This window comes from Aspergillus caelatus (assembly GCF_009193585.1).
Source record: "Aspergillus caelatus strain CBS 763.97 unplaced genomic scaffold BDV27scaffold_165, whole genome shotgun sequence".
In the NCBI taxonomy this organism is placed as follows: domain Eukaryota; kingdom Fungi; phylum Ascomycota; class Eurotiomycetes; order Eurotiales; family Aspergillaceae; genus Aspergillus; species Aspergillus caelatus.
Genome location: NW_022475428.1, coordinates 73,651 through 83,660, shown reverse-complemented (window position 1 = coordinate 83,660; position 10,010 = coordinate 73,651). Strand labels below are relative to the sequence as shown.

General features: G+C 48.9%; 3 protein-coding genes across 3 annotated transcripts; 2 read left to right on the top strand and 1 right to left on the bottom strand.

The window, feature by feature from the left end:
• Nucleotides 1–1,504: 1,504 nt before the first annotated feature.
• Nucleotides 1,505–4,136, top strand: BDV27DRAFT_26254 (uncharacterized protein). The gene is made up of 6 exons (XM_032076159.1): nt 1,505–2,190; nt 2,245–2,308; nt 2,361–2,804; nt 2,870–3,137; nt 3,191–3,529; nt 3,584–4,136. Exons 1-6 carry the CDS (start codon nt 1,821–1,823, stop codon nt 3,917–3,919), a joined length of 1,821 nt encoding a protein of 606 aa, XP_031924772.1. The 5' UTR covers nt 1,505–1,820; the 3' UTR covers nt 3,920–4,136.
• Nucleotides 4,137–4,631: 495 nt separating this feature from the next.
• Nucleotides 4,632–6,991, top strand: BDV27DRAFT_26238 (transmembrane amino acid transporter protein-domain-containing protein). Its single transcript, XM_032076158.1, has 10 exons — nt 4,632–5,154; nt 5,217–5,230; nt 5,284–5,356; nt 5,408–5,739; nt 5,798–5,941; nt 5,995–6,209; nt 6,267–6,464; nt 6,523–6,550; nt 6,622–6,737; nt 6,798–6,991. The coding sequence occupies exons 1-10, from the start codon at nt 4,973–4,975 to the stop codon at nt 6,879–6,881; spliced, it is 1,386 nt and encodes a 461-aa protein (XP_031924771.1). The 5' UTR covers nt 4,632–4,972; the 3' UTR covers nt 6,882–6,991.
• Nucleotides 6,992–7,837: 846 nt separating this feature from the next.
• On the bottom strand, nt 7,838–9,857 carry BDV27DRAFT_160494 (chitin synthase-domain-containing protein; the record flags this gene model as incomplete). The annotated part of the gene is made up of 3 exons (XM_032073048.1): nt 7,838–8,130; nt 8,202–9,469; nt 9,529–9,857. The coding sequence occupies 3 exons, from the start codon at nt 9,855–9,857 to the stop codon at nt 7,838–7,840; spliced, it is 1,890 nt and encodes a 629-aa protein (XP_031924770.1).
• Between the last annotated feature and the right edge of the window lie 153 nt (nt 9,858–10,010).

Sequence of the window (10,010 nt, the reverse complement as noted above, 5' to 3'; positions counted from 1 at the left end):
GGTATTTCAGGTAGCCGTTCGCTGCGAATTATCCGCTGGAGACTGTAGCAGTTCGAACTACTTCTCAATGATGGTCTGGGAAGGCTTGCAGCGTGGTCCCCCATATGCAAATAAAATTAACTTTGACCATGTCATCATCCAGTCCTTTGGCCAAGAAATGGCCGGTTGCGTGACTTGGTGTTCGTTGCGGCGCGTTATTAGCCATCTTGGCCTCTAGTTCTCAGGGAGTAGATCCGCCAATGAAGCCAAAAGCTAGCTCAAGTGCGTTGCAACCGTAACGACATTGACTCTTGAAAAGTTTGATGGAAGCCCATGAAATACTTTGCAAGAATTTATGCCGGATGGAATGCCTTGGGCCAAGGTCGCACACCAACCATGTGACCTGCCGCCCAAATAGGAAATGAGTCTAGTAAGATCAGGTCGTGACTCTTCTGTTTCGTTTTTTCTTCTTCTAAACCCCCGGAACAATCTGTGAATCAATAAACATTAACTTCTACAAGAGGGTCTTGGCGGAACAACAACTGGGACTGTTATCTCTCATGGCGCTGATCACCAGTCGAACAAATTAAGGACAAAATTCGAGATTAATTCTTCGCTTCCCCGTTGATGAATTGTTTATATCCATAATACTCCGTCGACGAACTCTTCAAGAGGCTCAAAACCGTGTGAAAGAGAAGTCTGACGGGACAGCATCCGACGCAGCCACTCATCGGGTTCCAGCAAAATCGATGAGTCGAAACGGTGCTCTCGGACGACCAGGTGTGGTCGCCTTGCAGGGTCGGCATATGTAAGCCAAGCTGCTACCGACCTTGCTATTTCCGCATGCGGATATACCAACCCTTCAGTTTCCGTGAGAGGAGCGTTCTTGGCCTGCCTCGCACACCTCGGGATGACTGGCTGTGCGCTCTCGGCGCCAAGACTGCCGAGAGGTATCAGGCCGATTGCTGTGGTATGACGCCAGAAGGGAAAGGATTGCTGTCGGAGCCTTGAGCTTTGAACCTTCTGTCCAACTGACCTGTCGCTTTTATCGTGATGATCCCCGCTATCCTTTTTCCGGTCTCTCTTGGATCGGGCATACCTACAGGGGAATGGTGCAGCTACGTTTCTCGAACCACATGGCTTACTTATATGCACTACCGCTGCTTATGCCTGCATGACTCCGCAAGCCAGTTATGTTTCTGCGGATAATCAATGTTGGCTCCCGTTCTGCTGTAACTCGCGTTTGTCGTCGTAATAACCTCCTCTAATCCCGTAGTGCCCTGTCAGCCCGTCAGCCACGAAAGGCCGCGAAGCGACTAGTTACACTGATGAAAATCACTAGATCAATCAATCCCGCCGCACTGTCCGTTCGTCGTTGCATAGAACCAACCACATAACCACACAACATTGGCAAAGTGGGCCCTGGGCGGCAGGCTAGGTTTCCCAAATCAAGTCGTCCGGGGCTTCCAAGGACGCCACTGGTGAGTTCTTTGGACTCCAAGCCTCTTGGCCTGGAGACAGTATGGAGTCAACGGGCAAAGTCTCTGGGGTGCGTGTTAGCTAATCTGGGGAGGGCCGGTCATCATGCGGAGTCAAATCAACCTGACTGGTCAGCAGAATGGCACGGTGACCATCCCTGTTATTGTATGGGCGGCGGCTCTTCGGCTGAGCGCTTGGAGACGTTAAAAGCGACGGCCTGCCGCTGTCTGAGATCGCGTGGCCCCAGAATTTTCTCCTTCTGCTGCATCTCATTTGCCTACCGTATCCTGCACCTCTTCTTAGACACATTGACCCACGGCTTGGTCCTCCGATCTGAGGTGCTCCGCACCTAGACTCCTGTCATGGATAAGAAAATCAATGACCCTGAAGCGCCTGCCTTGACGTCTCGGCATCTTGAATCAGTCGAGAAACAAGATGCAGCGGAGACAGCCCGGGTTTGGTCTCGGGATGTTATACAAAAGGATACTAACACCAAGCTGAAGAACCCCCTCGTAGGGTTGACTCGGGAGGAGCTTTACCGCGATGTCGAAGAGTTTGCTCGGGAGAAAGATCTCGAGCACATAGTGGAACAGCTCAAACGGGGCGCGCTGGTGGCCCAGGATCCGAAAGCCTTTGAGGAATTGAGTGAGTTGTCTGAAGGGGAGAAGGAACTCCTCCGACGCGAGAAAACGCACAGATGGAATCAGCCTTTTATGATGTACTTTATGACCAGTATGCACCCATTCTCGCAGGAAACATGGTCGTTTTGATTCTAATGATCTGCAGTTCTCTGCGCTGGTTCCGCAATTGTGCAGGGAATGGATCAAACCGCCGTGAACGGAGCACAAGAGTGAGTGAAATCCACTAATTCAGGTTACGATCCTAAGCCTAACAGTAGCCAGGTATTACTTTGAGGAGTTTAACCTCACCAATTCGTGGATGCAAGGCCTAGTGAATGGCGCTCCATATCTTTGTTCAGCTGTTATCGGTTGCTGGACTACAGCTCCGCTAAATCGCTGGTTTGGACGACGCGGTTGTATTTTTATCTCCTGCTTTGTCTCGTTTGCTTCCTCCTTCTGGATGGCAGCCGCCCACACCTGGTGGAATCTCCTGCTGGGTCGCTTCTTGCTAGGATTTGCGGTGGGTGCGAAGTCAACGACTACTCCAGTCTACGGCGCTGAATGTGCGCCGGCTAATATACGTGGTGCCCTGGTAATGATGTGGCAGATGTGGACGGCATTCGGTATCATGTTGGGCTATATTGCTTCTGTCGCGTTCATGGATGTGACTCATTCAACCATCCCAGGTTTCAACTGGAGGCTCATGCTGGGGTCAACCGCCATTCCGTAAGTTTATTCCATGGGGGTGACCCACTCCGGAGCTTTATTCTGTCTGAATTAACACTCCCGAGTCCGTTCTTCGTTTGTATCCAGGTTTATATGTGCCCCGAGTCACCGCGATGGTATATGATCCGCAACCGCTACCAGGACGCGTTCAAGGCACTTTGCAAGCTGCGCCCATCAGAATTTCAAGCTGCGAGGGACCTTTACTACATTCACTCCGCCTTAAAAGTGGAAGAGAAGCTCCGCGAAGGCAAACACCTCTGGCGCGAGATGTTCACCGTCCCCCGCAACCGGCGCGCCGCCCAATCATCTTTCTTCGTTATGTTCATGCAGCAGGTTCGTCGTTACGGGGATTTAGGCCGCATCTGTATCGCTAACATCGTGTATAGTTTTGCGGCGTCAACGCAATAATGTACTATAGTTCGAGTATGTTCCGAGATGCCGGGTTTGACCTCCGAACGGCGCTTGTTGTGTCTCTCGGATGCGGCATCACGAACTGGATATTTGCTCTCCCGGCGGTGTATACAATCGATACCTTTGGTCGGCGCAACCTTCTCCTGACCACGTTCCCTTTGATGTGCCTGTTCCTGCTCTTTACCGGCTTTTCTTTCTACATCCCCGATCAGACTCCTCGGACGGCCTGTGTCGCAACCGGGATCTACCTGTACATGATTGTTTACTCGCCGGGGGAGGGACCTGTGCCTTTCACATACTCCGCCGAAGCATTCGTGAGTTAATTCTTGCCCTTCTCCCCTGTCGCCGACTCAGGCTAATCTAAACAGCCGTTGTACATCCGTGACATTGGCATGTCGTTTGCAACCGCCACAACCTGGGGCTTCAACTTCATCGTGTCGCTCACATGGCTCCCTCTGCGGGATGCATTCAGTGTCCAAGGGGCGTTCGGGTGGTACGCGGCATGGAACTTTTTTGGGTGGATTTTCTGCTATTTCTGCCTGCCAGAAACCAAGGCGCTTTCCCTGGAAGAATTAGATCAGGTCTTCTCCGTGCCTACTACTAAGCATATCAATCACTATCGTGGCATGATTCCATGGTATGTGAAAAAGTACATCCTCCGTCGGGATGTGCCACCACAGAAACAGCTGTATGATTACGAGTGATGTCAATCAAGGCTTGCGTTTGGAATGATGGGGGCACTGGACTCACGCGTCAGGAGTAGACGATTGATGGCAGTATGGATATTAATAAGGATTCCGGTACTAATTAATAGGATGTGTTGGAATGGTTTTTGTTTTGCTTGCGCTGCTTGTTGTCCCCACCGGTGGATCATGATTAAGTAGTAGTTAGTAGTAGTAATGTGACTACTGCGAATTATCAATCTGAATACCTTTGTCACCATTTAAGGTTTAAAACCCTGACTTATCTGTTCTCCATGCTGTCACCCGACCGAGGTTAGTTCAGGACTCCAGGTAATAGTTTGCCGGGACGACTCCGGGTTGACGGAGTCCGTTTCCCGTTAAAGTTTCCGGGGTTCAGCATCTGGATCGGCCTGGATGACCAGTGGTGTGTGGTGGAACTGTAACCGAACATTCCAAAGAAGCCGAGAGGAGAAAGCCATTGGTCCAGTACCTGCAGGACGCCCCCGACCCTAAGGCAGTCTAAGGCATCCTAACTTCCTAAGTTCATTCAACTGAAATTTTCTAGGTTAGTGTGGCTGACGATCTGGCATCCTGAGGCATCCTATTGGGTGAAATGTGGCGGTGGCACTCCACATGGGCGCCACCCGACCGGAAACTAATTAGGTAACGGATTCAACACACACTTGCAGAATATTCCCTCTTTGCTCCAGGCGAAGGTGAGTCAGGCGATAATCACCATGCTTTTCTGACGTCGAACTGGATGCAATGGCGCTCTTCTTTCATTTCCCTTAGACAACGTCTTCCCCAGAGTGATTAATCTCGACCGGCTGACGAACGTGGAGTACGTACTTCGGACCGTTGATGTAACTGTGCGGTACTATCCATCAACCTCATTCTCCGCTTCTTCACCCGGTTTTTCCTTTTTCTCTCTTTCTCTGTTAGCTTGTTTTTGTTTTCCGTGACCGCTTTCCTTTCTTTCCCGGTGCCCCTCTGCATCCGGTTTGCGATTGAGAGTCATCTCACGCTGGTCATTAGCCACCTTAATATCAAAACTTTTTCCCCCGAAGCGCACTCATGGCTCCCTTGCCGGATTATCATGGAAGCGCCGTATCGAGTGACCTGAATCAGGACGCAGAATATGATATCAGCGGCAAGGACACGGAAAAGCAGCAAGAGGAAAAAGGCCGTCCGGAATATCAGGACACCTTTGGTGATGAAGAATACGCCGAGGTGAAGTACAAGGTGTTAAGCTGGTGGTATGTTGTCGGACGATCTCAATTCTCAAATAGTTTCCAGCTTACTGACCGGCTTCATGCAGGCAATGTGGTTTTCGTGAGTAAATCTCTTGGAAGTAGTGTTCGGGAAAGTCTACTGACCGTTATGAGTGATGGTCGCGGAAACGGTGTCGTTGGGGATTCTCTCGTTACCCGCCGTGGTTGCTGCCTTAGGCCTTGTCCCGTAGGAAGCCCCATTCCTGGATGCTCTTTTCATACTGACACTCACCAAAAGTGCTATTATTCTTCTGCTCGGCCTCGGCCTCCTGGCAACTTATACTGGTTATACCATTGGACAGTTCAGATGGCGCTATCCTCACATCCAAAGCATGGCCGATGCCGGCGAAGTCCTTCTCGGCAAGTTCGGGCGCGAGTTCTTGGGAACCGGTCAGCTTCTGCTGGTCATTTTCATCATGGCTAGTCACATCCTTACCTTTACGGTGGCCATGAATACTATCACAGACCACGGAACCTGCTCCATTGTCTTTGGTGTTGTGGGTCTAGTCATCTCATATATCTTATGTTTACCGCGTACATCGTCCAAGGTGTCGTATCTCTCTATTGCTTGTAAGTGACTACTACCACTTCGGAGTTCTAAAAAGGGGATATACTCACACTCCCCTAGCTTTTATCAGTGTCTTTAGCGCCGTAATGATTGTCATGATTGCCCTTGGCATCCAACGCCCGTGGCATGGTGGGGTCCAGGCAACCGTCGACACCAGCCTGTACAAGGCGTTCCTTGCTGTGTGCAACATAGTATTTTCTTTCTGTGCGTTTCTCTCCCATCATATGTCCCTTCAGGCTCACTAACATGCAGTTTAGCGGGCCATGTTGCGTTCTTTGGATTCATGTCCGAACTCAAGGATCCAAAAGAATACCCCAAATCTCTCTTTCTTCTCCAGGGCATTGATGTCTGCCTATACATCGTCACGGCTATCGTTATTTATTACTATGCTGGCCAGGACGTAACTTCCCCTGCTTTAGGGTCTGCTAGTCCCGTGGTGCGCAAGGTGGCCTACGGCATTGCGCTTCCTACGGTGAGCCCATCAACGATGTCGGTTGGAAGAAGTTATGTTTTCTAACATCACCATCAGATCATTATCGGTGGAGTAGTCAACGGCCATGTCGCGTGCAAGTACGTCTACGTCCGTCTATTCCGTGGCAGCGACCGCATGCACAAGAAGGATCTAGTGGCCACCGGGTCTTGGGTGCTCCTTATGTTGCTCTTGTGGATCGTGGCCTGGGTCATCGCGGAGGCGATTCCAGTCTTCAACAATCTTCTGAGCTTAGTTGTACGTCGTTTTGATTATTCCGCATTTCCACGATATATCCAACTGACATATATTCTAGGCCTCTCTCTTCGCAAGCTGGTTCACCTGTATGCACTACCAAAATCTCCCCTAGTCCCCCCCCCCCCCCAAAAACATCCAATACTAACAAAAGAACTAGATGGCCTCAGCGCCACATTCTGGCTCTATCTCAACAAGGACCGTCTCTTCGCGACGCCGATGAAAATCTTCCTCACCATCGTCAATGTCCTTATATTCGCGATCGCAGGATGCATCGTATGTTCTTCCCATGCTATCCCGACTGTCCTCTCTGTTCCTCGCTAACTCACCCCATAGTGTGGTCTCGGCCTGTATGTTTCCGGTAAAGCATTGCATGATGACCCCAGTAGCGCTAGTTTCTCGTGTGCAAATAATGCTTGATCTTTTGCATTGTTCCAGCATCGGGCCGGAGTTGTTGTATTATACGCATCAATAATTGTATCTATAGATCAGATTTGTTTGGAATGAATTTACAGCCCGCATGGAAGGCGTCCTTCATGTTAGTAACGTATCGATGAGAAATGGTGGAATACCGTCTACCCATCCGCTTCCCTTTTGGCACAGGTGCCTTACACGTGATCTTGAGTCACGGGCAATATTGCCTTTTTGGGTAACTAGCTACGGGCAACACATAGTCGGGATTTGGGCATGACGATGGCCTTAGGTCTAATACCTCTATGTGGTTGCATATATCGAATAGATAGGTACTTGTGTGATCATGGACATGCTGCCGAGGTTAATATAACTTATAGCTGTGAAGTAAAGTTTATTAGAGTACTCTTTTAAGCTTTAACTAGTATACATCTCACTTTAAAATATATATATATATAAAGTTATGAACGCAATTTTGTTGTATATAAACTCTGTAGGATTGGCTGCTTCATTCCGTATTATTTGAAGTTTCAACAAATAGAATAGCCCTTCACTATTGTGGTAGGGGTGAATGTAATGTTTGAATCATGAGTAGGAAGTAATTGTGCCGCGCTGATACCTATAGGCGATAGTGCGTTATAGTAACGGAGGGAAAAACCATCCATAATGACCCTTTAGCTGTGTTGTTGCCTTCATCTAATAAGGTTCCTTACAGGTATAGTATTCACGAGGGATCTAGACAAGGTAAAGCTAATTGAATTTTACAGCTTCTATGTCAACCCGGTCTTCTTGTCTGCGGGTTGCGGCTGCTAGGACTGCCTAAACACGTTCTCTCACAAATGTATAAAGCAAGTGGTTGGATTGTAGATAAGTTGGGAAAGGGCTTGCTAAAGGAAATAGATACACCGCGGATAAAGACCAGCATTTATAATATAAGCGATAATAATACAGTAACGCTTGGAGCCTTATACACGTGGAAGTAATGGTGTTTGTTCAGTAGGTTGTCCGTTCCCATCCCTCTTGTCATCGGAAACCACCTGCCGAGTTTTTCCCCACCCAAACGAGTCTAAATAATAGCAAGAGTAGAACAGGATTGCTACGTTGACGAATGGACCACAGAAAACATATAGGAGGCAACCGATCCAAAAGCGGAAGGTATCGTGCCATTGCTTACTGTGCCAGGTGGGGATGATCACATAGTAAACAATGGGGATCAAAGCAATGGCAATGAAGCAGAAGATTATCCATGCCTTAACATCTATAATGTGGGAAACGTTAGATTGATCTCCTTGCGAGTGGGGGGTGGTAGATGAAACCTGCTATACTCACAAAACATTGCCATGATAAATCTAGCCATGCTGGCGAAGATGAACACATTAAGAAACCATGTCATCACATTAGTGCAAGCAAGGATCCTTTCGAACCATTGCACACCAGGAGCACAGGATAAAAACAGATCATTCGAGGTAGCACCCAGTGTCCATCGCCTCCGTTGAGACAGGAAGACTGACCACGTCTGTGGGACGTCTGTATATGCTATCGCATGGAGCGCCTGACGAGTCTGAGTCCGCGGACGAGCCGAGAGCATATGGCAGACGTGATTACGGTCTTCACTGGCAGTGGCTCGAACATGTCGCAAAGCTCCATCTGTAGGGACAGGGCAGTATCCAAATCTCTTGAACAGCACTTCGCGCCCACAAGACTCTTCACAGATCTTCAACAGCTGGCAACACCCGGGAAGACAAGATACTTTATGCGTAACCACAGACTGGTGAAGGCGTCGTAGACATTGGGCAATCGTGTATTCTGCTGACTGGTATAACCTCCAAGGATCCCAAAAGTTGTCTTTCCAGGCCACGGCAACATAGCCACATACCCCTACGGTGTCCTCATACCGAGAACGTCGAAGTAGTTCGCTAATACAGTGGACATCAAATTCTGTATCGGCATCCATCCCAATTAAGTTGTCAATATAATCAATCCCTGACCCCTTGATGAACGAAGCCATGTGGCCAAATAAAGTCGACGTGAATATAGTCTCCGGATATGTATGGCGGATATTGTAGTTGTACAAAAAGGACCGTACTGCGATTAAACTATCGCGCTTTCCTTGATTTTGCTGTTTGATAATGCAAAAGTACGGCACGCCGTGGTAGGCCCCCCTCTGAACCTCAACGTCCATGAATTGTTGATCCCATGCCAGATAAGCCTTAGAAATCCTAGCCCGGTATTCTCTCTGGGTGAGAATATCCTCGAAAAGGTATTCTGCGGTTGTCTTCTCCATGCCAGGACCACGAGCTTTGCCATCACAGACAATCATAATACAACGCCGATGATCTGAAATGCCTTTTTGCATAACGAGTGAATTCAGTGACCGTTCCATCTCGTCCTTCGTTTCGTTATAGCATGGAATCAAGAGGACTAGGCTTTCGGGAGTCATTGGTACCAGCGGCTTCTCTGGGTAATACCGACAATGCAGTAGGTTAACCAGCAGAGCGATGATCATGACGATATTCATCATAACACCAGCAGATATGAAAGGCATGAGAAGGTACCAATACTGTGGGAACCACCAGGTAGCGAAAATTCCCAATCCACTAGGAACATGAATTAGCGGATGATTTTGCATTTTGAGAAATGGCAGGGATAGGCTTACTTGGCTGTGATGATAGAGATCTGAAATATGTATTTTTGCAGTAGGATTCTTCTGTGGCCCCTCTTGCGCTCTTCTGGCGTAACTTGCGGACGTGGCATTGCTTCCTTCGTCGTGATACAGCCCGCCCACTCCTCCAGACGTTCATCTAGGGTCTCTCGGTTGTTTTGCGCATTACCGCGTACCGGGGTGCTTGAAGCGACCTCCTCATTTCTGCCAATGTCAATTGCACGCGCCGATACTCTATTGTCTGGAGAGGCATCAATGTCCTCGCTCAAGGTACCGTAATTGTCGCGGTGTACGTGCTGACCATGCTTCGATTGCGGTGGCATCGTCAATCTCCGTACCATGGGCAATAGCGTTTGGTGAATGACTGTTTCTTTACCTCTATTTTCCCTTTTCCCTCCTCAAAGTTTCACCGGCCAGGATGGTGTAAAGCGGTCGTAGGTCGTCACACACCACTACTATGTCGAATCCCGATGGTC

What these genes read in the sequence shown, in the direction of transcription:
- BDV27DRAFT_26254 (XM_032076159.1), top strand. Translation starts at nt 1,821, where the DNA reads ATGGATAAGAAAATCAATGACCCTGAAGCGCCTGCCTTGACGTCTCGG. An exon ending in GCCGTGAACGGAGCACAAGA is followed by an intron (nt 2,309 to 2,360) that starts GTGAGTGAAATC and finishes AACAGTAGCCAG; the next exon opens with GTATTACTTTGAGGAGTTTA. An exon ending in CATACTCCGCCGAAGCATTC is followed by an intron (nt 3,530 to 3,583) that starts GTGAGTTAATTC and finishes TAATCTAAACAG; the next exon opens with CCGTTGTACATCCGTGACAT.
- BDV27DRAFT_26238 (XM_032076158.1), top strand. Translation starts at nt 4,973, where the DNA reads ATGGCTCCCTTGCCGGATTATCATGGAAGCGCCGTATCGAGTGACCTG. An exon ending in CAACATAGTATTTTCTTTCT is followed by an intron (nt 5,942 to 5,994) that starts GTGCGTTTCTCT and finishes CATGCAGTTTAG; the next exon opens with CGGGCCATGTTGCGTTCTTT. An exon ending in ACGGCATTGCGCTTCCTACG is followed by an intron (nt 6,210 to 6,266) that starts GTGAGCCCATCA and finishes CATCACCATCAG; the next exon opens with ATCATTATCGGTGGAGTAGT.